This window comes from Ziziphus jujuba, chromosome 12 (assembly GCF_031755915.1).
Source record: "Ziziphus jujuba cultivar Dongzao chromosome 12, ASM3175591v1".
Classification (NCBI taxonomy): Eukaryota; Viridiplantae; Streptophyta; class Magnoliopsida; order Rosales; family Rhamnaceae; genus Ziziphus; species Ziziphus jujuba.
In genome coordinates, this window is record NC_083390.1 from 4,219,406 (window position 1) to 4,243,846 (window position 24,441).

At 35.5% G+C, this 24,441-nt stretch overlaps 6 protein-coding genes across 8 annotated transcripts; 2 read left to right on the plus strand and 4 right to left on the minus strand.

Moving 5' to 3' along the window:
- The first annotated feature begins 329 nt into the window (after positions 1–329).
- Positions 330–3,783, plus strand: LOC107428383 (3-oxoacyl-[acyl-carrier-protein] reductase 4). The gene is made up of 11 exons (XM_016038916.3): positions 330–743; positions 1,005–1,150; positions 1,349–1,402; positions 1,909–1,989; positions 2,071–2,116; positions 2,195–2,289; positions 2,372–2,404; positions 2,706–2,840; positions 2,953–3,046; positions 3,220–3,302; positions 3,477–3,783. Exons 1-11 carry the CDS (start codon positions 551–553, stop codon positions 3,507–3,509), a joined length of 993 nt encoding a protein of 330 aa, XP_015894402.1. The 5' UTR covers positions 330–550; the 3' UTR covers positions 3,510–3,783.
- A 782-nt stretch (positions 3,784–4,565) lies between these two features.
- LOC125418601 (TLC domain-containing protein At5g14285-like) lies at positions 4,566–5,855 on the plus strand. Its single transcript, XM_048462521.2, has one exon. The coding sequence runs from the start codon at positions 4,970–4,972 to the stop codon at positions 5,714–5,716; it is 747 nt and encodes a 248-aa protein (XP_048318478.2). The 5' UTR covers positions 4,566–4,969; the 3' UTR covers positions 5,717–5,855.
- Positions 5,856–5,872: 17 nt separating this feature from the next.
- On the minus strand, positions 5,873–11,014 carry LOC107428341 (uncharacterized). The gene is made up of 16 exons (XM_048462520.2): positions 10,846–11,014; positions 10,677–10,752; positions 10,143–10,274; positions 9,296–9,647; positions 9,113–9,208; positions 8,810–8,889; positions 8,454–8,529; positions 8,206–8,382; positions 7,939–8,043; positions 7,741–7,836; positions 7,566–7,658; positions 7,434–7,472; positions 7,283–7,324; positions 6,889–7,019; positions 6,652–6,778; positions 5,873–6,523 (listed from the first exon to the last, which is right to left on the minus strand). Exons 1-16 carry the CDS (start codon positions 10,919–10,921, stop codon positions 6,359–6,361), a joined length of 1,863 nt encoding a protein of 620 aa, XP_048318477.1. The 5' UTR covers positions 10,922–11,014; the 3' UTR covers positions 5,873–6,358.
- Positions 11,015–11,478: 464 nt separating this feature from the next.
- LOC107428363 (lysine histidine transporter-like 2) lies at positions 11,479–14,441 on the minus strand. Its single transcript, XM_016038886.4, has 7 exons — positions 14,088–14,441; positions 13,347–13,730; positions 12,660–13,053; positions 12,434–12,539; positions 12,228–12,319; positions 12,003–12,071; positions 11,479–11,897 (listed from the first exon to the last, which is right to left on the minus strand). The coding sequence occupies exons 1-7, from the start codon at positions 14,261–14,263 to the stop codon at positions 11,799–11,801; spliced, it is 1,320 nt and encodes a 439-aa protein (XP_015894372.1). The 5' UTR covers positions 14,264–14,441; the 3' UTR covers positions 11,479–11,798.
- A 2,161-nt stretch (positions 14,442–16,602) lies between these two features.
- LOC107428379 (uncharacterized) lies at positions 16,603–19,970 on the minus strand. The gene is made up of 2 exons (XM_016038910.4): positions 18,557–19,970; positions 16,603–18,086 (listed from the first exon to the last, which is right to left on the minus strand). The coding sequence occupies exons 1-2, from the start codon at positions 19,265–19,267 to the stop codon at positions 16,791–16,793; spliced, it is 2,007 nt and encodes a 668-aa protein (XP_015894396.1). The 5' UTR covers positions 19,268–19,970; the 3' UTR covers positions 16,603–16,790.
- Positions 19,971–21,283: 1,313 nt separating this feature from the next.
- Positions 21,284–24,184, minus strand: LOC107428344 (pentatricopeptide repeat-containing protein At3g04130, mitochondrial). Of its 3 annotated transcripts, none has more exons than XM_016038864.4 (4): positions 24,002–24,184; positions 22,153–23,769; positions 21,790–21,947; positions 21,284–21,716 (listed from the first exon to the last, which is right to left on the minus strand). In XM_016038864.4, exon 2 carries the CDS (start codon positions 23,700–23,702, stop codon positions 22,176–22,178), a length of 1,527 nt encoding a protein of 508 aa, XP_015894350.1. In that variant the 5' UTR covers positions 23,703–23,769; positions 24,002–24,184; the 3' UTR covers positions 21,284–21,716; positions 21,790–21,947; positions 22,153–22,175. The 3 variants fall into 3 exon arrangements, with proteins under 3 accessions (XP_015894350.1, XP_015894349.1, XP_048318262.1); XM_016038863.4 differs by having other exon boundaries at positions 21,790–22,019; XM_048462305.2 differs by lacking the exon at positions 24,002–24,184 and having other exon boundaries at positions 21,790–22,019; positions 22,153–23,982.
- Positions 24,185–24,441: the final 257 nt, after the last annotated feature.

The window sequence follows — 24,441 nt, forward strand, 5'->3', positions numbered from 1 at the left end:
TTATAATCTTTTTTATTGTTTTTAAAATCAGTAAATGGTTTCAGTACAGAGACGACGTCGTAGAGTTATAAGTTATGAACGACTGAGTTGAGAATTTGAGCAACCAAACAGAAAATTAAATTTTGGAAGAAAGTGGGTGAAGAGTTGGAGGGGGAAGTTGAGCAAATCAAACCTCCTATATTAATTTCTTTCCAACGTTTATTACCCATTTTGCCCCTTATGGAGTTCATAAACTCAATGGCTGCATGGTAATTAACAATAAACTCAGAGTACCTATGCGTCAATTTACTCCACCCAAAAGTACAAAAAATGCGCCTCACTGGCGCATGAAATTCACAACGAAACAACACCTGGTTTCCATCGCCACTCTACGGAGGTTCCAAAGCCATCGCAACACATAAAATCAACGAAAAAACGTTTTCTTTGTTCTCTAAATTTTGTTTTCTAAAAGTAAAAGAGCATCTTGCTTTCATTTCTGGCTTCATTTCTCGCTTCGCACTTCTCCACTGGTTCGCGTTTCTTTGTTCGGAGACTTCTCTCCGGAGCTTCCATGGCTTCCATTGCCGGATCCAACGCCGTCGCTTTCAAACCCTCCGGGATTCCCGAGAGTTTCCGAGGTTCTAACAATAGGAGAATAAGTAATTTCAGCCAATGGTGTCCCGTTCGCGGTGGAGATGGATCTTCTCACCTCCGGCCCTGCATCGGCCTCCATTGCAGATCGAAGAGCTCTCTTTCTTCTTCTGGTAATCCATTTTCTTAGTTTCCTTTTTCTTTCTGCTTTTCTCTATGTTGTGGCTTTATATCTCAAATTTCGAGCTCAAATTTTGAATTTGAATGTGAAAAAAATTTTTGGTGTTCAATCCCAAAAGGTAATTAAAGTTGGTATTGAGGTTAATCCGCATTGTCTTTGGGAAAGAAAGAAAATTAACAAAATCTGTGTAATTTAGGGTTATTCGTGTGAGTAGCTGAATAGATATCTCATTGATGTTCAATGGCACATGCAGGCGTTGTAAGAGCTCAGGTTGCCACACTGGAACAAGCAAGCTCAGGTGCAGCCCAAAATGTGGAGGCTCCGGTGGTGATTGTGACCGGAGCTTCTAGAGGAATTGGGAGAGCTACTGCACTCGCATTGGGCAATGCAGGTTGTAAGGTTGTCGACTTCCCCTGCTCACTGTTCAGCTTTATTGTTCGTTTTAGGAACTTAGACCATTTCTTGTAAACAATCTGATCCTCATACTATATGATACTTTCTATATATGAATGTTGATCATGATTGCAATGCAATATATACAAATTCCCTGTTATTTTCCTGTTGATGATTGTTGTGCTTTTGATCTGCTATTTACAGGTCCTGGTTAATTATGCTAGATCTTCAAAAGAGGCTGAGGAAGTTTCCAAAGAGGTAAACGATTTTACATATGCGGGTCCTCCTACAGATATGTGTCCTCATTTCAGTGTCTTAAATTTATAGTATATATTATGAATTTGAGGTTCACAACTTGCTCCTTATTTTTCATTTGGGTAAAAGTTGGCTGCATAACCATGTTAGTCTTGTGAGCATGTGAAGTCTTATTTTCTTTGAGGTTTTCCTTGTCTTCATTTCTCAGATGCAAACCAACTTGTCAAATTATGAAATAAGCATTTAGTTGAATTTAAAATGTAGACGTTTGATTTTGTTCCCACATTGCTAGCTACAGCCACTGATGAAATGGTCATTAATCCTTTCCGAGTGTTTTAACATTTTTTCCCCAATATTTCATACCGAACATAAACCAAATTGAACGGTGGAAGACTTACTCATTCTGATATTAGTACATAGTTTATTTTATCTAAATTATCCATTGTAGCTTCTCTGTGCTAAAAGGCATTTTTGAACTAAAGATAAGTTATTTGATTTAACTCTTACAGATTGAGGCATCTGGTGGACAAGCTCTTACTTTTGGGGGAGATGTATCAAAAGAAGCTGATGTTGAATCAATGATCAAAACTGTGAGCAATTGTTCCCTTCATAACTGAGATAGTTTGACATCATGCGTCAGTTGTCATGTGTTTTATGAATTTCTGCTGCAGGCAGTTGATGCTTGGGGAACTGTGGATGTTTTGATAAATAATGCAGGTTTATTGAAAGCTTTACCTCTTGTTTTGTTGATTTTACTTTTGAATAGCCTCTCCTAACTTATTTCCATGGCTCCAGGAATCACTAGAGATGGCTTGTTAATGAGAATGAAGAAATCCCAGTGGCAGGATGTTATTGATTTAAACCTTACAGGTGTCTATCTCTGTACACAGGTGCGTATTTTTAGAACTTGTCTTTTCTCTGTAATGCAAGCTTAAATTCTATGCGGAACTGAGATTAGATTACTCTTCACAGGCCGCAGCCAAGATTATGATGAAGAAGAAAAAGGTAAAGAAATCTTTTTTTTCCTGTTTTTTGGTAAATTAGCTTCAAAACTATTTCCATTCAGTTGGGTTGTTTAGTATATATGATGGTATTGCTATCTTCTATTTGCATGTTAGTCATATAGTCTCTTTGCCAATTTTTCACATATTGTCCTATACTTTCCCTTGTTTTGATGCTTAGAAAGTACTCGGATCTTAGTGACTGAGTTTTAAATTGCTAGTTGGTCTGGTCTTTGTATTTTTGTTGCAATTTCAATTCATTTTTCAGCGGATTTCTTACATTGGACAAAGTGATGATTCTGCAGGGAAGGATAATCAATATAGCATCAGTTGTTGGTCTTGTTGGCAATGTTGGGCAAGCCAATTATAGTGCTGCAAAAGCAGGAGTAATTGGCTTCACAAAGGCTGTTGCAAAGGAGTATTCTAGCAGAAACATCAATGTGAGCTTTCCAATATTTTACTTTCTATCAAGGAATGAGAGACATGGTACATACAAATATTTTCCTAGTGTTAGTTGATGGAAAGAAAGCGGAAAAATTAATTTTTTCTCAGGTTAATGCTATTGCCCCTGGGTTCATTGCCTCTGACATGACTGCTAAGCTCGGAGAAGATACTGAGAAGAAAATTTTGGAAACCATCCCCTTAGGTGAGGCAGAAGCTTTATATGGATGCATCATTAAAAAATCATAATAGTTTATTCATAACTAGGTCAAATTTTTTTGTTTCAAATAGTGCTTCGAGTGCAAGTGGTTTTGACAATATGTAAATATTGTTATTGAAATATTTTAATAACTATGATAACTTTGTCTGCAAGTTCAGGAAGGTATGGTCAACCAGAAGAAGTTGCTGGACTGGTGGAATTTTTGGCTCTTAATCCTGCTGCTAGTTACATAACTGGACAGGTTTTCATAATCCTGTTAACACTATTTTCTTACTTTTTAGCACTTACCCAAGTCAAGGCTTCTCTAAAAGTCAAGTTGGTTTCGTAGGTCACCTAGTCTGTCATTAATTTTCAATTGACCACACAAATCTGTCCACCAATTTTCCGTCTAAGACCAAACTCTCCTTTCTTGCAGGTATTAACCATTGATGGAGGGATGGTGATGTAGACCAGGCCGCGAATCCTCCCTGACTGATTAAGCTTTTGCAAGCAGCCTCTACACGTTGTGAACACAGAATTGTGGCAATGGAACCGCAAATTTCAATTTGGGGTATGACAAATTATGGTGGAGCTTATGTTAGGACCTTTTTTTTTGGGTTTTAAAGGTGGTCAGAATAATAATAAATTCAGTTTTGCTTTTGTTAACAAAATTAAACGCAAGTGGTGTAAAATTTTACTTTTGCTGTGTGCTTAAGTAGCATGGAAACGTAGTTTTACGTAAATTTTAGCATTGATACTGAATTTGGTCATTCATGGACTATAGGGACTCAAAAGAGGTCTCTGTATCTCGTGAATTTACAGAGAAAAAGAAAGCCTGAAAAAACCCGTGCTGTAAGTTGCAACTTTTTCAGTATTCCTTTTAATATTTGGCCTACTTCTAGAAAAATCTAGGCAGGTACAACTACTATGGACTCCCCAGTTCAATTTCCACTTTTAGGTCCTCTGATAATTATTACTAATTAATTTTCCTAAACATAGTGTGATCAGGAAATAATAAACTGTAATGTTATATATACCATCTAGTTTACAAAATTATTTACTATTTAAGGTTGTGCACCGTCCAATTGTTGCCGTTTTGCAATTTATCTTTTGGTTCTATTTCGGCAAGCTTTTTTTTTTAATTCTCTTTTTGGTTTTCTTTATCTTTATTTTTCTTATTTTATTTTTATTTTTTGATTTTTTCCGTTTACGGAACCTTTTTAACTTTTTTTCAGTTGCCTGATCCTTAAAGCTTTAGATTTAGGTAACAAACGACCATTGAATTAAAGTTACGTAAAAACATTCGTCCCTTGCAAGCATAAATTTATAAGATCCACGAAATAGAGAGAAGATCCGAATATCCACTTTAAATAGTGGAGGCATATATTCTGGCTCATCTTAAATTCTTTCTTTCTCGCTCTTTTTTATTTTTTTCATTATTTTATTTTATTTTATTTTAATGCTTTAAGGCTTATCTTAAATTCTCAAGCTATTCCCGCAAAGTTCTAATCTCCTAAAACCTTTCTAAGTGCCTTCAAACAGGAAATTTGAACTGCTACTAGCATTAATCAAAAGTTCACGTCAGACCACTACATCATGATTTTATGATTGACGGCAATTGATTCAAAATATTTAATATCACGTGGCCCTGGTTTTCTGTTTGCTGTTTTCTTTTTTCTTTTCTTTTTTTCTTTTTTTTTTTTTTTAATCTGTCTCTTCCTCAAATATTTCTCTCACAATTTCCTCACTTTTCACTAAAATCTCTCGTAAGCATCAAAAGCTGTGGACCTTCAATTCAATACCTTCTTATCTCTCTCTCTCTCTCTCTCTCTCAACCCTAGTTCCCATGCATGGTCCCAAAGTTTAACGAATTCTTAACCTTGCTTCTTCTTTCTCTATCTCTTGGTACTTCCTTTGGTTTAGTTTCTCATGGAGACCCAAATTCTTTTCACCCCAAGCTTACCTACATTCTTCTTTCTGTTTTTCTTGCTTTATCTTTTTGCATATTTTGGGGTTTTTAAGAACTGGGGTCCGAAACATCAAGCAGAAGCTTCAAGCTGCTTAATCTCTCTAGCTCATGGAACTCCAGCTGTTATATTAGCCATCTATGGACTAACTCATACTCAAACACCACCTACTTTTGATTCTCCAAATACCACACTTCAAAACGTTGTGCTTGAATACAGCTTAGCCTACTTCTTAGTCGACCTGTTCCACTACATGGTTTTCTTCCCTAATGATATCCTCTTTATATTACACCATTTAGCAACACTCTATGTATTTGTGACTTGTCGTTATGTGGTTCGCCATGGTGGTTTTGCTCTCCTTGTACTTCTTGTTCTTGCCGAGGTCACCAGTTGCTGTCAGAATGTCTGGAGTCTTTCTTCTTTTCGAAAGGCTGATGACCCTTTGGCTGCAAAATTACATGAATTTTTGACTCCTCGTTTCTATGCTTTTTATAGTGTTTTCAGAGGAATTATTGGACCTGCTTTTGTTTTTAAAATGGGGGTTTTTTATGTAAGTGGGGCAGCTGATGCCGTGATTCCGAGGTGGGCATGGATTTCTTGGATGGTTGTGATTGGAACTGCTATATTGGTTAGCATAGCATGGGTCCTGGATCATTGGGTTGATTGGAAGAGAGAGAGAGGTTACAGGGCGCAGAAGAAGGTGAGATAGGAAAATAAGAATTTTTTTTCTTTTTTAAATTGTTCGTTCAACTTTTTTCTATGATAATTATGTAAAAATATGAACTTTTTGCAAGATGCGACGTTAATCTGTATACACTTAACTACTTCTACTACAAGCATTTATGATATTTGTGGCAGCAAAAGGTAGCCAAAAAGACAGGCTTTGCGGGTGCAATAATGATTTACAAAACACAAATCAACTGAAAGTTTTTAAAAAATGAAAAAAAATAAAATAAAAGATCTACAAGCATATAATTGATCATTCATAAATCTGAAAAAAAAAAAAAAAATCTACAAGCATTTAATTGATCATTCATAAATCTATAATTAATGTTACATAGCTGGAGTGGCTTTTGAACAGAACCGAAACCATCGAGTCTATTGTTGGAGCCTTTGGATTAGGTGGTTAATCATATCCAATAAATCTTAGCTTAGTACCCCTTCTCTTCCTGAATTCTTGTGCTTTTCTTTTTGGTAATATACCTGAATTCTTGTGTTTAATCATATCCAATAAATCTTAGTTTAGTACCCCTTCTCTTCCTGAATTCTTGTGCTTTTCTTTTTGGTAATATACCTGAATTCTTGTGTTATTGGTCCATCTTGAGGGCTTGGCATATTTCAGACCGTTGAATTATATGCCTATGATTGAAGCATTGATAGTGTCAGACTTGCCATAGTTGAGCTCTACAAACGTACCCCCTCCTTCTCCCTTGGCCAATCTTCCTGGATTCACACAAACGCACTTTACTTGCTCTTCTTCTTCTTTTCCTTCACCTCTTCCACTGAGGGGAAGTATCTGTACCAAAGTATGACGAACTAGTTCAATAAAGTCCTCCTGGCTTAGATTTTTCACTAGGAGTTGAAGTATAAAAGATGTGTATCAGGCCATTCAAAAACTGTTGACACTTTGGCATAACCATTTACCTTAACAAAGTACTTCATGTCGGAAGGTAGGATGAGAATATCTGGAATCAAAGAGATCTCAAGAGCCTCTGAAGCAAGCGAAAAGTCCAATGGAATGCCTTCCGCTGGTGGATATAAGGGATAAAAGCTGTACAAATTTTTTTTAAAGATAACAATTAGCCAGACTAGTGACTCTGATCAGTCAAAAGTGTCCAACACATTTGACGGATTTCGAAAAGAGTTATTAGTTTAACATGCCTGCGCTGACCGAGTATATGCTTTGCAAGTCTACCCATGCGATCGATGGGTGCTCCATCCTTTGGATTACGTGAGATCTCCTCCCCGCTTAGATGTTTGAGAATATCCACAGAGCAACAACCAATCTTGACCTGAAACCCAAGAATTTTCATCACATGCTCAGGTGCCTTGCATGACTGCATGCTAATTCTTATGAATAGAACCAATTTTATGCAAAGAATTGTAATATGAAACGTAAAAAATAATTTTGTCATCTCAATTAATGGAGCTAAAGGTTCCATCGTTACATATGAAACTTAATGAATTATGATCTCTCTCCACTACTGCCCATCAGTGTTTCTACATGTTTCACTTATGTAAGGTAATTTTAATTGGAACCATCTAGAATCCTTACCTGATTTGCCTCAAATATCCCTGGATTTGTGAGACTGGTTATCTGAAGGACAAGAAAGAAAATTATTAGCAGGCATGAATGCAACTAATGAAAATAATTGAAGTGCCCTCTAGAAGGAATCCAAACTCCTTAAACCCACAATATCATGTACCTGATGTTTAAGATCGGGTGGATGAATATCAAAGGCAGGCTGCACAACCAAAAAATCTTACATTAAATCTTCTCTTAACTAAATTTGAGCAGATATTGAAACTGTATTTATTTGATTCATCAACTATATTACCTGAGGGAAAACAAAATCATGGTTTGCATCTCGTATGGATGGTACAAGAATCACACGTGCATGAGAACCTATGTATTCTACATAGTCTTGCAACTGGAAAAGATAAAGAGAGCAGGATAAAGGAAAGGAAGATAGCTTTTTTCCAATAGCACATTTACACCACTTATAAATATACCCTTCTTATAATTTCTTGGTGAAAAATTTCATCAAAGCTCTGGTCAACAGTTCCTCTCTTAATCTCAGGATGTTCGGAATCAACAAACGGTCCAAGCTGACAAAAATGCAATTTGTTAACAATATGGAAACTCACCTAGATCCATGCACTAGAGTTTCTTTAAACAGATGTTAATTTGAAAGAACAGTAGGTACCTACCAATATAAGCAATTGAGGCAGCTTTCTATTTGCATATGATAGCAACTCAACCAGAGGCTCAAACAATAAATTGTCCGTTGTGGTAAAAGGACCTGATGCTATGATCTATTTAATGTAAAAAAAGAATTGTATTAGTATCTTAATCTGAAGTTTTAGCAATTCACACCTTATATATCCATTGAAATGTTTTCGTTCTTTCTTTCTTTATTTTATTTTATATCAGCCATGTGCAATTCAATAAATAACATAGAATAGAAGATTATGTACCACTGATAGCTCTGCCTGCCTGCCAGATGAATCAGTTGATTGAATCTCTTCACTCAAAGCTTGCTTTTTTGATGGATGCAAATTCAAGTCATTGCTCGATGATAGTGGGATAGAATCTACAATTTTAGAAGCAACCAAGCAGTGCCCACTAGGATTGTGCCCTTCAATACCTACAATCTGCAGTTCCAGGTTAGCTTTCAGACTTGACAGAGAACTTCAACATTTTGAATGCATTTCATGTTTCCCACCTGGCCTGGAAAGATTGAATATTGGCTCAAATTTTGTAACTCTAGACGAACACGTTGGCCACCAGAATGCTCAACACTGTAGATATTAGAAAATAAAAACCCAATATATAGAGAAGCAAAGATTACTTACATGCTGCAGCAATGTAGGAACCAGTACACTGACTTAGATATAGGCATTGAACATAAACTTAGTAGAGCCTCTTGGAAGGCTTTAGGACTGACATTCTAGTCATGTACATTAAACTCGTAAGGTATTGGCATGTTGTTTGACAAATCAGGTGAATATGTGCTCATCAATGCTCATGTTCTATATACGATGTTTATAAATAGTAGAAGGAATAAATAGAAGATTTTACCTGCTTTGAAGCATGGTAGACTTCTCATTCAAATGGCCTTCACCATCACAACATATCATGCCTACGGTAACTATGCTCTTCTGAAACAGTAGATTTCTTCAAATGTTTAGAATTATAGCTGTATTAAGGTGTAAACTCATATGGTCACATGAAACAGACATGTAAAATATTTGGCCATTGAGTGGCAAGCAGAGTTCACAAGAAGTCTCAAGTAAAAATCAGGAGATGAAAATACCAGAAAATCTTCTCATAAATTTTGAGATTACTAAAGAGCAACTAATGAAGAGAAAATATAGTAATTACCTGTGAAGAAACTGTAGGGTCCACTGGTTCTTCGTACAGGCCGGATGAAACAAGTGTAGTTGTATGCTTTCTGATTCGGTTTTCAAGAGCATTAAACTAAATTACCAAAAACTGGCGTCAGTGCATTTTATATAAATGGTCAATTAACAATAATCATATGATGCTATAATAATTTTCACATACCCTATCTTCAATCCTGTCATACATGAACCTACAACCTGTTTCAGGTTTTGAACCATGGACTGTCAAAGAGCACCTTCTGCCAGGTTGTACCTTCCTGATAATGTCATCTTCATGATTCTCATGATCAGGTTCCTCCCTTCCATTCTCTGTATTCGACACGTCATTGATGCTATATTTCACCACAAACTTATTAGTTCGTTGCCCAAAGGGTGTAATAAGTTTTGATGGTTTTCCAGAAGAATGAATTCCATTTGTTTGGGGTGTGGAATCAAATGGCTCTGAGTTTTGAGCCTTGTGTGTTGGAGTGCCAAGAATACCTTCTTTTATATCTCCATCTTCGTCATTCAAAATCCTACACAAGGTTCGTCATCAATTATCCACATTAAGAATATTAAAAATCATTGTAACCCAGAAGCAAAACTGATGATATTCAACAATAGGATTGTTTTAGCTCATTCACATCATCACAACCACAAAAGACTCCAACCAAATATAGCATCCATTGTCATCAAGTACACCGATATAATATGAACTACCAAGCTAAACCAGATAATTAGATGGTCTTCTTAGTGCATAGAATCTTCCAGTGACATCAATTACTCTAACCATGTGAAACCATGCCAAGTTCCTACCTTCATACTCCAATTAAACATGTGGCACATTCAAAATCCAAACTTACAAATTATTAATGCAATGGCATGTGCATAATTATACTTGCAATGCAATGAACAAGTTACAAAACAGACATTCACCCCCCCAAAAAAAAAAAAAAAAATGAAAAAAGAAAAAAAAGACAGATTACTGACATAACTCGAGGGAAAAAACGAAAAATACTAATGGAGCTTACATGTCGACATCATTAATCGAGTATATATGCAATCCTGTTTCCTCCTCAATTATGGCTTCTTTCTTCTCATTTTGTAGGTGAAGTAGAAACCCATCCATTTCTGCATTTTTTACTGTTGGTTCATCCAAGCGCCTGTCACATAAGCACACCACAAAATAGATAAAATAAAAGCTTGGAATTTGCATAATTTACTTATTCTTTAGCTTTCTTGAAGTTTTTTATTTTTACAAGGAAAGAAAGAAATATACTTATTTGCAAAAATCTGACTCTGATCAAATTAATCAGAATATAAGACAAACTGGGAATTTGAAAATGACAAATTTTCCATCATCTATAGCCCCCAAAATCAAAATTTTCCCATTGGTATGAAACTACTAAATGCTCCTTTTTTATTTTTTTATTTTTATTTTTAATAATTTGATCGAAAAAATGGAAAAAAGTAAAGTATAGAATATCCTCAGTTTTTCTCAGTAAACAAACAGTGAATTACATAAATATCATACATATTAACCTAAATGAGGGATAGTACTAAACCTGTTGAGATAGTAAACCTCCCAGCTTGAAACAATATCCGAGGGCTTCAGATTGTAATTGATGCAGAAAGTAAGACCTAGAAAGAGGAGATTTTAGATTGCGGCATCAATATTCTCGGCCTATGATGAAATTACGATACGAAATTCAGAACCAAACGAATAAATCTTACATTTCTTGAGAATTTCTTCTTCGTCTTCGAGAGTGAAGCCGACCTCTTGGAATTTTTCTTTGATTTCCTCTTCCATGGCGCTCTCTAGGGTTTCAGAGCAGCTTCCACTTTTGGGGAATTGCAGAGAAATGGCGGGAAGTTTTCCTCCCTCCCTGCGAGTATTAAAAGTGCTTGTAATTTATATATTTATTTATTTATTTATTTTCCTTTTTGTTCAATTCCTATAATGCCCTTCTCTTCGGATCGCCACTCCGCAATCCCTCGGTTAAAACCGTATCCGAGGATTTGATTCTCACCTGCATCTAGCCCACTTAGCTGTCTTTGATTCTGAATACACCGCCACCTATTTTTATACAACACACATCAATCTGATTATTGTTATAAATTTGTAACATTATTTGATTTCACTCCATTTTAAACACTTCGATGACATTTAAAAGTCTCCGTCAAAACAATCGAAGTACATTTTTAAAATTGCATAAATTAAGAACTTGTGGGATTTATTTATTTATTTTTTATATTTCCATTACATCTAAGTAAAAATATATATATATATATATATATATATATAATATCAAACCAATATAAATCAAACAAGCACAATAAATATAACATAAACTTGCATTTCAAATCTGTAGTTTTCATAGTGGTGTTTGTCCTTCCCTTATATGAATGACAATACAAGCATACCAAGCTTTCTCAAACTAAAGATTAGCATCTAATTACAATTACAACAAATCAAAGTATTCGAATAAACATATGGCTTTCTAATTCCTCTCCCATAGCACTAGAACAGGGCCAACTTTTTTTAGAGCCATTGAGGAATCTTGTGGACTCCATGAAATTTTTACTAACAAACCAAGTCTGATTCCTCAGCCAACAGTCCATGAGAATGCGAAGAAACCATTGATTTGATCCGACTTCAAGAGCGGAGTGAAGCTATTTGCAGTGGTTCATGAGAAGAACCGGTAGTCTTTGGCTGTCAAAATTATACTTCTTAATGCTCCAATGGGTGCCAGAATCATCAAAGCTATACCAAGCACAATGCATAACTGTGATGTGGATGGGAAAAAAAAAAAAAAAAAATCAGCTTAAGCTTGATACACAGGGGGTTAAATGACTAGAGACAATTAAGAGAAAAATGAAATTTGACATACCCAATTTACACACCAAGATAGGCTAAACCTTTTGGGTTTATATATCGCAAGCCATATAATGCAGGGCAGCTGCAAAGAAGAGCTGATTTAGCAAATAATTACATTTATTTGTGGGTATATGTGTGTGTGTGTGTGTGTGTGTGTGTGTGTGTGTGAATAATATAAAGGAAAACGATGCAAAGCCGTTGTGAGCTTGTCAATAAGGGAAGGAAAAATCCTTCTTACAAAGTATGATGTGGGAGCAAAAGCAAATCCTCCAAGGAATCCAAGAAGGCCACCAAAGAAAGGAATAGCTATAGCTATGAACATGGTTATTCCTGCAATCAAGGAACACAGATTGAATTACCATGATGTACAAGTGCTATTATCATTCTTAAAAAGCTAATAGAAAGAGAGATGGATTGAGAGAGGTACAGAAGAAGATTGCCTACCGACATACAAGGTACGGGTAATAAATCGAAGCCTGAAACAAGGTTTGAAATGCATTTTCTTCACCAACAAACATTCGATCATATCAAACACCGCCATGGCGTATATCTATACATTTTTTTTTTTTTTTCCCAACAATCCATAATATGGTATTAATCAGATTTTGTCAGGGATAAAAAGATAAGCACAAATCCAAATAAGAAGTACAATTGGAAATTATAACCGAACCTGGTAGCTTCCAATAACATGAACAACCACAAACATGTTGGCTGTTGCAATAAGCCAACTGGGTTTCTCAAGTGTGATTAAGATGTTATCATTAACACTGTTTCCAAAAGTCCAATAGCCAAGCAAAGCAACAGGGAAGTAGCAGAGAGCCACCACAATGTAAGCCACAACAACACCAATCCACATAGGTCCTTTGGAAGGTTTTTCTGGTGTTGAAGGAATTGTTGCTTGGATCTCCAAAACTACATTATGACCAGCATATGCAAAAGCTACATCACCCAAAGCACTAAAGAAGTCAAACACCGTATCGGCTGTGGAGCTTGACTTGTAGCTATAGTCCACATTTGGTTGAACCCCTTTATGAACTGAAGCACCCCAGGCAATTGTTGAGTAGCTGCATATAAAACATCCAAGAGTCCAAAAAAATGAAAAAATAAAATAAATAAAATAAATAAATTATCTAAAACTATCAAAAATTTATAACACGACACGAATAGACACAAATACGTTTTAACACGATATATTTTAGTCTTTTTTAACATGATACATTTTAATCTTACATCCAAATTTTAATATAACGAAACATATACAAATATGTACAACCATGATTATGTTTTTGTAATTCTTATTTGTAAGCGGATTACAAAAATTTGAAAGTTATAGGATTTAATAGTAAGGATAGCATACCTCAAGGACATGACAGCTGCAGCAAGTGAGACAACAGTAATGGAGTTGAAGTTGGGGAGATGAGAAAGAACAAAGTGTACAGAAGCAAAAATCATAATGAAGTAAGTGGTCTTAATGGATTTGCAAGAAGGGCAAACTGTGTCATGGAACTTCTTCAAGGATTTCCCTCCTGTGAGCATGTACACAATATTTACACCAACTTCAACCACTAGCTGTTGGGGGACCACAATCCAAAGCCCTAGCTTTTCTCCAAATGCATACTGACCCAATTCATGATACCTGTCAAAACGCTTGCCAGGCACCATTTCATGCATTTCCACCATTTGCCATAGTGTGTATAGGGTTATGATCCATGACAGGAGAAGAATAACCACACCAGGACCCCTATATATATATGATTCATGAAAGAAAACATTCATTTCTTTAATTCAGCAGAAAACATGAAGATTCATAATTGTTCTAAATCGCATTTACATGTACATAATTTTAATTTCTGTTACTTTTTATAAGACGATTTGATTTCATGGAAAAAAAAAAAGAAAAAAAGAAAAGAACAATATATTTTTACATACAAAGAGCGCAAACTATGATACAAATTTTGTTGATTTTTTTTTTTTTTTTTTCTGTTCCCAACGTGATAACATAGCCTAAAAAGTAAAAGTAAAAGACACCCACAAAATGATTTTTACTGAACAATATGAAAACCCCATAACCAAGAATGAGATATAAAAACATATATACCATCCCAACTCAGACATTGCATAAGGAAGGCTGAGAACACCAGCCCCAACCATAGCAGTGACATTGTGGAAAGCAGAGTACCACCATTTGGCATTCCTTGAAGATGTAACTGGAAGCCAATCATCAATCTGCTTTTGTTTTTCTGCATCTTTCTTTGCTTGTTCACTGTGACCCATTTTTTTTTTTTTTCTTACTCTTAGGCACTAGAGGGAGACAAAAAAAGTTATTTTTTTTTTCTCTTTTGTTCCCCAGAGATTCACAATCACTATTGAGCTAAGAGCCACAATTGTAGCAGCTACAAACTGGCTGTAATTATAAGATTCAATTCAGTTAAAGAAAGTGCCCAAAATTAGCAAATAACAAAATGTCCTACGCAGTTGTTTCTGATTAAGATTCTGTTTCTGTTTCTTTTTTTATTTTTATTTTTTTGGTGGCAAAGATTCCGTTTCTCTTCGTTAACCAAATTCTGAATTTTTAAAAACCATTTATGGGTTATTTATGTAACATTTGTAACTGGTAGGTTTTTCGAGTACCCAATAAGTGCTCGGGTTGGAATCTGCTTTTTGGATCCCAAGAGGGTATAATTGGTCATTTTGCAGAATGAAATTATGGTATATAAACGTGTTGAATCAATGAACCTTTCGTTTCTGTAACTTCACCCTGCTTAACCGTTCATTAGTAGTAACTAATAAAAATTAGGTATAGACACAATTAATATTTAATTTTAATTTTACGAAATAATATTTAATTTTAATTTTCGAAATAAACATGGGGTTTGATTATCACGTGGAAATACAATAACCACGCATGCATTGTTATATGATGGTTACATAAGTTTTTACATAATTAATATGCGATAATATAAGGTCAATATTGGTGAAAATTAATCTTAAACCTTCTTTTTTTTTTCTTTTTTTTTTTTTTTTACTCTTTTGCAATAGATCTTAAATATAATAAATTATTACAACTCAAACGATATTGGATTAGTGAAATATAAAATATTGGCTTAATAAATGTGTCACTTGTATCCATATTTACAAGATTATGAATTTGGGATATAAGAGTAGAAAAATTATTATAAATGATTATTGATATAGCTGATGAAATTGAATTTTAGTTTGTAAAATTTTATATAATAGATCTTTTTAAAAAATAATTTTTATTCAAAAATTAATAAATATATGATTGTAAATAAAAAAAAATATTAAATGTTTATTAAATTGTATTAAATGTTCATAAAATTTTAATATAAATTTAAAAAAAAAATAAAAATTTTTCTAAAAAACTATAAAATTTGAACATTTTTAAAATATATTAAAAAATAATTTTTTTATCAATAAATATTTATTGATTTTTATTAAATATTATTTTTTAACTCAAAAACAAAAAAATTTACCTTCAAATACAATTTTTGATTATGTCAAACGGACAATAACATCCCTGAACTATTGAGGCTTTCCAAACATATCTTCAAATTCAAAGGCACACATACGGGCCCTAGCACTGTAAAATAACCCCCCAAAAAAAAAAGAAAAAAAAAAAAAAAAAAAAGGCAAGGTAAAAGCCTCCATTTGGGCCCGCATAGTATTTAAGAATGTGACAACAACCTGGTCCCAGACGAAATTCATCATCAACCTCGCAAGATACGCAAAAGGAAATAAGACTTTGATCCAAACCAATACGTTGCTCTTACCATGTTAACAATAAAACTAACATGAGAATCATCTAAAACCTTTGTATAAAAATGGAAGAAAAGATTCATAGTTTAAAAAAAAAAAAGAAATATGGTGCAAATTTACTCCCTCAAGACACCTGTATGCCTGAAAACATTAATAAGGTTGATGTTATTGGATGTGTATAATCATAACTATATCAATTTCTATATGATGTATGATGTGTATAATCATAATAAATAATTTAAAAAAAATTTGTTTATCTATTAAAACCATTTCAACACTACTTTGGTCAAAAACTTTTTTACCATCAAAAGCTAGCTTTTTTAGTTAATTGTTAGGATCAAAATAACAAACCAATAGGAAAAACCAAAAAAAAAAAAAAAAAAAAAAAAGAAGGAAAATTATCATTAAATATGGGTTGACATTTGAATAGCTAGAGAAAGTAAAGATATATCCTTCGATCATGAGGTCTTCTAAAGGAAAAAAAAACAAAATACAAATGAAGATAAATAATAATTATTATTATTGTTATTATATGTTCCATTCCATTCAAATGACAAAACCTTTAGAGAGGCATATACTGGCATAACTGGTGGTTTGGCCCCAAAAAGATTGGTGCTCCTCCATTACTCACGAAACTTTTTTAGTTATGACATTTGAATAAGCAAAATAAATTACTAAACGAAACTAATGAAACTATTTTTATTTTCCCTTTTCTCTTGCATTGAGAATTCTCTCCTTTTACTCAGCACAGTAAAGCCAATTATTTCTTAAGCCACTTGCAATTCACGAAAGTTGGCATAAAAAGAAGTGAAGAAAGAGGAACAAAAAGCAGCGAATAAGCCAAAGGAAAAAAACAGGAAGACTGCAATTTACAAACTTGTTGGAAGATGAGGTCTAAAATGTGGGAAATGTACAACAACAGGTACAAAATGAAAGATAAAGCATCTATAACATTTTGACATGGACTACAAACTTCTACTCTCTAGGATTCAAAAAATAAACCCAAGTTGTTTGCAGTTTCAGATCAAGCAACTAGAGAACTGAGATGTCTATAATTCTGGTTTGGCCGTGTGGAGCTAATTGGATTTTCCACAGCCAGTCCTTGTGCACCAAAACAGAAATATTGGTTCATCACCTTCTTATTGAAGGAATTTTGTTTCAAGTTCATATGTGATCCTTTCTCATAAGAGCAAGATGGTCCATTAATGTAATCGAAGCTCTTTTGCTTACCAACGAAAGTAGGCGAAGACATGGAGGATCCTGACATAGGACTTGGAGGTGATTGAGCTGAAACAGCAAAATGCGGCTTTGCTTTAATCACACCCTGCATTAGTCCTGCAGTATACTTCATTCTCGTCGATGGACTTGGAAAATAACTCCCAACAGAAAATATCCTTTTGCTGTTTGGAAGGGATGAAGATTTCGAATATATCTGCCTAAGTGGGATATGATTTTCTTCCAAATCTCTAGACATATTGAAAGAATCCAAAGAATCATTGTCTCTCAGCTCCATTCTAGCAGTTTTTTTCTCTTTTCTCCTAGGCCACCGGAGAAGAAACTTCAGGTTTCTTGCAGCATAGTTTACAGAACTCGGCTTCTTATTATTCAATGAAATTGTGGAGTCATATTGACTCAGTTCGCCTGAACATGTACTGAACTGAACACTTGCCTGATCATAACTGGCATCAGAAGGATTCTCAATGCCGGTGTATAAGAAAATTTCTGCATCAGGTATTCTGAAAGAAGTTCCAGGACTGCTTCCAATACCCTGCATTCTCAAATGGGAAACAAGGGCAGTCCTTGTCTTGTGATCTTGACTGTTGGAGATCCCACCAGCTGAAATCAACTGTTTGATTAAAAGTTCGGAGGATGGTGATTGTGGCCGTTGCTTGAGAAGATCTAGAGGAGTCATGCCATTAGCATCACGCATGTTCAAGTTAATTGATGGAACAGTCATAAGGAGTTCTACCACATTACATTGAATGTTCTCAATTACAGCCAAGTGAAGAGCTGTTCTTCCATCATTGTTCCTAAAATTGATGACGTCCTGCATATCCACAATCTTACCACATATCAATTGATTCATAAGTTCAATCTGCCTGTCCATTCTACGAAAACCAGGGGTCCGAAAACCAGCCACTGCCATATGTAAAAATGTATCTCCATAACTGTTTGGTAAAGTTGCTAATGATGGAGACTCGCAAATTAAGACCTCCACGACCGGTAAGTAACCCCTGTAAGCAGCCACATGTAATGCTGTATTCCCTTGGTTGTCTGTAGAGGTAAGGATATCCAAGAATGATACAAGATTTTTCACGACCTGCATTAACCATTAATAAAATGATGAAAAATTATAATGGGCCACAATTTACATAACACTAGAATGGGCATTAAATTTTTATGACCTGATGTTCCATCCATTCCATGGATAGGCTAAAGTTTGTAACATTAACGTTTCTAGAAAATAAATGTATGAAAATCTCAGCAAACAAACAGAAAGCTCCCAAACAGGGTGAATGTGAACTACTGGTGCCTGGCCACAGTTTACATTAAGAAAGAAAAATAGAATTAGTCAAGTTTGTTGTGTGTTGGACAAATGCAGCTGAGGCTTCCTAACAGACAGTAGGCTTGAACCAATGGGTTGAAAGTGCAGGATCAAAGGGAACAGAAGAGAATAAATCACTGCAAGCAAGGAACCTCCAAGAACCATTCTTCAACAATTAGAAATTAGAATGCACAAATTGATATGTATTAAAAAACTTGCGAGCAAATAACACAAAAGAGCCTCACCTCAACCTGTCCTCGACCTGAAGCTGAATGCAAGACAGTAGATCCCTGAGCATCCCTATAGGCCAAAACATCAGAGCAATCGCCGAGAAGATCCTTCAACATCTCCAAATTCCCTCCTCTAGCTGCAGCATGAGCTGCTCGGTTCATCATCTCCCACCTAAATTCTGAAGTAACATAACCCAATTGCTCTTCCAATTCACCTCCACTGCTCCTAAGGTCGCACCTTGGGGAGATTGAAAAATCGAGCAGGAGCCGGAAAACCTCATAGTTCTTGCTCCTTGCTGCAGCATAGAATATATCAGTGACACCATACTCTCCTTCTCCATATATAAGAAGAGGGTCTCTATCCATCAATGCTTTGACAAAATCAATATCACCAGCTGAGGCAGCTGTGTAGAGAAGCCAACCGCCATAGCCAGCCCTTATGAGAGAGTTGTGACCGCTCTTCGTTTCACATTCAAGAAGGAGGTTCTTGGCAACCAGAGAGCGGCATCTGGCGACGTCGTCGAACTGTGCTTCGTCGTCCCAGACGGTTTCGAGGCGGCGAATCCTGCGAAGGGAGGTGAGCTTGATGAGGAGGTTGGTGTCAAGGTAGAGAAGCTCCTTGACCAGATCACAGAGGCCATTGGCTGCTGCCCAGTCAATAGGAGAAGCGTACCACCACTGGTCTCCGGTGCTCTCCCACCTTAGAGGGAAGTAAGATGGAGGCATTTTTTTTATTTTTATTTTTTTCGGGGAAATGACCAAACAAAACCAACTTTTAAAGGAACCCAGTAAAGACAGAATTCAACAAAAATTTGAGACTTTTGAGTAGGAAAAGTGCTAAGTGGGAAAAGCCAACAAATTGATTCTCTGAGATGGGAAAGTGAAGGAAAAAAGCTAAAACGATGAGGAATCTTGGAATCCAGGCATAAAAATTATCAGCAAGCCAAAAAAGCAAGCTCCTTTAACTAAAAACAGCAGAACGAGACCGTAAACCACAAAACTCACTTGGCAATTACATAAAGGAGATGGAATGACCAACCCAGTTGAGAAAACATGTAAAAGTAGATAAAAACCCCATGAAACTGTATGCAAAGTTCAAGAGAAAGTAGAAGTGGGAAGGATAAGAAAGAGCAAGGAAGGAGAGGTATGGGTATGGCGCCAAATGAATCAAAGAGGAAAATCCTAGCTTTTCAAGAAAAAGTTAGAAAAGGAAAGAAGAATGTATGATCCATAGAGCGGAAAAAGACCAATATTGATTCAATAGATAACAAAAAACGAAAATGACCCAATATTTATTATTAGATTTTTGGAATGAGAGGATTATTATATGGTGGAGATAAAGTCAGGAACGGAGCATAGAAAGATTGAGATTCTTTTCAAGTCCGTGAAAACCCAGTAAAAACAGAGAAAAAGTAGTGAGATTTTAACCTGACTTTATGATACGACGGATGAAACTAGGCAACTATTCAATTTAGTGCCAATTTTAATGGATACGGTTATTTCATATGAGAGAGGTCCAAAAGACAAAGGGACAGTGACAGTTGGGTTCAAAAAGCATTTTTTCAATTCTTGAGGGGCTTTTTAGCATGAAGTAATCTTTAGTTGAGAGTTTTTCCTATGCCCCCTTGGTATATTTTCATTTTGCACTTTTTGCCTCCTAAAACGGTGGAAGAGCCAAAAACCCTCTGCTTGTTTCTCTCATCTTTTGGTGAGCAAAACTATGGGCACATCATAACATAACAATAACAAGGAATCATCAAATTCAGTCATAAAGGCTTGTAACCCAACCGAAGGAAAATGGAAAAAGTAAAAAATGGAGAAAAAAATAATAAAATATTAGCTAATCAAGGAACAGGACTTTTTGTGGATCAATTACCGACAGAGACTTGATGTGGGCTCAAAAATCATAAAGCAAATATTCAATTAATGAAGACCCAAATACAAATAAAAAACCAAAAATGTTATCATGTTATGGTTCAGCTTCTTAGTATATGTTATTAGTTTTGAGCCGACTGTGGACAGACAATGTATATTAAGGTAAAAATAAATAAATAAATAAAATAAAATAAAAACAGACAGTGGGTTGTTTAGTTCAGTGAATGAAGAGGAAGTTGGCAAGTAAAATTCAAGGGACACAACAAAACGAAAACCCTCGTCTTTCATTAATTTAGTTCTTGTATCAAGGGTCGGCATCTTTGGATATTTGCTTTTGTTTTGCATCCACATAACCCAATCAAACTTTTGGTTTGGCATGAAACTTCAAAGATATGCAAAATTGTTGTCATTATCAATTAGGAGGACCCAAAAAAATGTTTGTCGAAATTACCTAAAATGGTATTAGCTCATGGGGAAGAATAGTCTCTGAAAATGGCCTTGTAGCTTTCTCCGTTAATTTACAATCCCTTGTTTTTGTTCTCAACAATAAAAGTAACTCTCAAGATTGGCCGGCTTTTGAAGATAATTATAGATACGAGCAGCTGAGGCTTTTTAGGTTTTAGATGTGAGATTTGTACTTTAAGCTGGCAGCTTCACAGAAATGACTATGTTGTTGAACAACAAATTTTCTACTTACCAATGGTGATATTTTGAATTTATTCCGAAGACCAATGCTTTATTCATTGATGAATAAGTCTCTGAAAAGCAACGCACTTTAGCTTTTACCAATGAAAACAATTTCAGATGCAAAACTCCGTGTTATTCAACAGTTTCATCATAATATAAAAAGAATATTTTGGTAGAATATTTTGGTATAATGGGGAACACTTGACTTAAATCAACAAAAGTGGGTTCTCCATTATGGAGAAGAAAGAGTTAGTTGCTTATACAGAATCTAATTTCTATCTTCAATATCTAAAAAGCTTTACAATCAGGAATCAAATACAAATAATATTAAGGCTCAGGAAAGAAATAGAAAGGGAGGCAAATGATTAAGAGGTATTGTCACCCACGTGTCATAAAGGTTATTCTGATGAAACAATCACAAAAGTGGACCCTCCCTCACATGGCTAAAACTTTGTCATAGTTAATGTAATAGAGACAGGATTGAGGTTCTCTTGGTCCAGCTAGTCAAGTCCTGGTTTTATCTAATTTGTCACCAGCATCATTGGATCACGAGATTTGATACTCCATCTTTATTAGATTAAGAACACAAAACATACACGTGATGTTGCTGCACCTGAAATGTGTATCAGATGGTCAAAGCATGACAAAGCCAATGCAAGAATCCCTACCAGAGTCCTAGAACTCACCTGTAGATTAATAAGCCAACAGCCCAAGAGACCACCATGTACACAATCACCAGTCCGGATCCATAGGTCGGTTTGGTATATAAATAAACTAAATTTATATCGACGGTGCACATGTTATGTTTGAGAGATGTTGGGGGTCCATAGAAGAAGCTCTGAATCTGAGACAAAACGTCACCCTCCAAGATATGATTACAAGAGATACTTAGAAAATCCAGTTTTACAGAAAGACCCTAGATCAAAATCGTAAGCTGTTTAGGCATTTAACAATACTTAAGTTAAAACTTGATACATGGCAACCATATTAAGGTAAAGAATATATATATATATATATATTTTTTTTTTATCCCAAAGCCAAAAAATTACCTTGGGAGGTTGGCCTAAGACATCTACAATTTCTTCATGACATATTCAATACGATCTGCAGCATCATACATATGCTTTTCTTTGACCTCATCAAAGAGCAGACGACATGTTTGATATCTGGGTTTTACATCTTGACCAATCATCTCTTCAAAAAGATGGTAAGCCCACTCGCATTTATTTGCTCTACACAACCCATGAATTAAAAGTGTATAGGTTGATATATCAAGACTAAGATGATGTCTTCTGATCATGTCATCCAATAATTTGCTCAAACTGTCTACTTGGCCATATCTAAGGCATGCTTTGAGTAATGGGTAATATGTCTGAACATCGGGCTTACAAACCCCTGAAATTTCCATTTTTGTGAGAAGATCCAAGGCCTTTCGTGATTGACCATGATGGCAAAACATGGCAATCATTGTATTGTAGGTTGATGTGTTAGGGGGCACACTGCACATGGGCATCTCAACTTCAAAAACCTGAATAGCCTCCTGCACTTGGCCAGCTCTACCTAGCGCGTGAATTAAAGCATTGTAAAAAAGTGTATCGGGGCTGCATCCAACTGATTTCATTCTCTCTGCTATCTGTAAAGCTTCCTCAAACTCCTCTGATTTAGTCAAAAAACACATGATAGTGGTGAAAGTGACAACATTTGGCGGGCACCCTTGAGCTTGCATTTCATCAAGCATTTCATAGACCTTACCAAAGTTGTACCTGCGGCAATAAAATTCGACAATAGTGGAGTAGCTAATCACACAAGGGCGGCAACCATGTCCTTTCATCTCTTGAATTGTCCAATGTGCCTCATCAACCCGATTAACTTTGCACCAACCATGAATGAAAATGTTAAAAGTATGAGCATTTGGAGAAATGTGCTGTTTCAGCTCCAAGAATATTTCCCGGGCCTGCTCAACCTTATTCGATTTACAAAGGGTGTCAAGCAACAAGTTCATGGCTTCTGTGTTCTTCGCTAATCCATAAGCATCCACTTCATCAAACATCCTCACTGCATCTTCCCATTTTCCAGCACCAGCAAACCTTCTCATAACCTTAGCTACAGTGTTAAGCGTGATTGGATGACTATCACGGTGCATTTCTCCCAACATACCCATCATTTTATCCATTTGCTTCATTTTTCCCAGTACGTCTAGTAGCACATCATATGCATTTGGGGTGTGTTTAAATCCAGAGCGTGACTCTGCCCATTTGAAAACACCCAATGCAGATTTCCAGTCATCCTTAAAACGACGAAGCAACCTATCAACAAGGTCTTGTGTCACCTTAATCTTCTGGCATTGTGGATCATCCACAAGACACTTAACAACTTCAGAATCACTGCTTCCAAGACGAACTTTGGCTACCACAACATCAAGGTCAGACAACTTTTCCTCCTCTTCATAATGTAAAGACCCAAGCGGAGAAGACAAATTGGAAGAAGAAAGAGCAAGTATTGAACGATTTTCACAGGAAGCATGGAAATGTGTACAGGATACTGATGAATCAAGCAGGAATCGAATACCATTAATGCATTTTTTGGAATACAAGACCATGAATTGTGTCCCGGGGGTTTTTTTAAGGAAAAAAAAATTAAAAAAATCCCAAATTTTTTTTCGCTTCCTGCATCTCAATAAACAAAGATTTAGCCTGATCAATTTCGTTTCAATTTTATCCAATAAATCTCATTTCTGAAACTTACTTTAGAGAATACAGCTAATATGTATTGAGTTCTAACTTTAGCAAACCATAGAAGCTAAATCTTTCAACTAGAACAAGAAGAAAATATGTAGATATATACAAATATATAGATTTCAGTCCACAACGACGAAGAAGAAGTACTTGGAGAGTTTACCTGAACCTGGTTCGCTGCGTGCGAGCAAGAGAGTGAATGAGTTAGCGAGCGAGCGAGTGAAAGAGAGAGAGAGAGAGACTTTGTCCTCTGTTTCACTGTTTTGGCCCTCGGTGCCCAGAATGATAGAGAAGGATTCGGTGCGGTAATGGAGTTGATGTGCTACTCCATTTGCATAACAAGATTTGCCATGTGGATTATTACCCTTCTTTTTTTTTCTTTTTTTTTTTTTTTTTTTTGGTTTTCTAAAACCATGTGGATCACTTATAAAAATAAAATTTCAATTTAATTTTCCATTTTTGGTATAAAGTTGATAATTTTATGAATTTAAAAGCAAAGATTAAAAATTATAATTAAATTATAACTTTATTTCCAAAAGAAATAATGATTTATAACTTTATTCACCAAAAAAAAAAAAAAACGATTTATAACTTTTCATGTCA

What these genes read in the sequence shown, in the direction of transcription:
- LOC107428383 (XM_016038916.3), top strand. Translation starts at nt 551, where the DNA reads ATGGCTTCCATTGCCGGATCCAACGCCGTCGCTTTCAAACCCTCCGGG. An exon ending in GTGTCTATCTCTGTACACAG is followed by an intron (nt 2,290 to 2,371) that starts GTGCGTATTTTT and finishes TACTCTTCACAG; the next exon opens with GCCGCAGCCAAGATTATGAT. An exon ending in TTTGGAAACCATCCCCTTAG is followed by an intron (nt 3,047 to 3,219) that starts GTGAGGCAGAAG and finishes CTGCAAGTTCAG; the next exon opens with GAAGGTATGGTCAACCAGAA.
- LOC125418601 (XM_048462521.2), top strand. Translation starts at nt 4,970, where the DNA reads ATGGAGACCCAAATTCTTTTCACCCCAAGCTTACCTACATTCTTCTTT.
- LOC107428341 (XM_048462520.2), bottom strand. Translation starts at nt 10,921, where the DNA reads ATGGAAGAGGAAATCAAAGAAAAATTCCAAGAGGTCGGCTTCACTCTC. An exon ending in CACCCGATCTTAAACATCAG is followed by an intron (nt 7,325 to 7,433) that starts GTACATGATATT and finishes CTTGTCCTTCAG; the next exon opens with ATAACCAGTCTCACAAATCC. An exon ending in GGATATTTGAGGCAAATCAG is followed by an intron (nt 7,020 to 7,282) that starts GTAAGGATTCTA and finishes CTTGGGTTTCAG; the next exon opens with GTCAAGATTGGTTGTTGCTC.
- LOC107428363 (XM_016038886.4), bottom strand. Translation starts at nt 14,263, where the DNA reads ATGGGTCACAGTGAACAAGCAAAGAAAGATGCAGAAAAACAAAAGCAG. An exon ending in GCAATGTCTGAGTTGGGATG is followed by an intron (nt 13,731 to 14,087) that starts GTATATATGTTT and finishes ATATATATATAG; the next exon opens with GGGTCCTGGTGTGGTTATTC. An exon ending in ATGTTATTGGAAGCTACCAG is followed by an intron (nt 12,540 to 12,659) that starts GTTCGGTTATAA and finishes AAAAATGTATAG; the next exon opens with ATATACGCCATGGCGGTGTT.
- LOC107428379 (XM_016038910.4), bottom strand. Translation starts at nt 19,267, where the DNA reads ATGCCTCCATCTTACTTCCCTCTAAGGTGGGAGAGCACCGGAGACCAG. An exon ending in CAGGTCGAGGACAGGTTGAG is followed by an intron (nt 18,087 to 18,556) that starts GTGAGGCTCTTT and finishes TGGTTAATGCAG; the next exon opens with GTCGTGAAAAATCTTGTATC.
- LOC107428344 (XM_016038864.4), bottom strand. Translation starts at nt 23,702, where the DNA reads ATGGTCTTGTATTCCAAAAAATGCATTAATGGTATTCGATTCCTGCTT.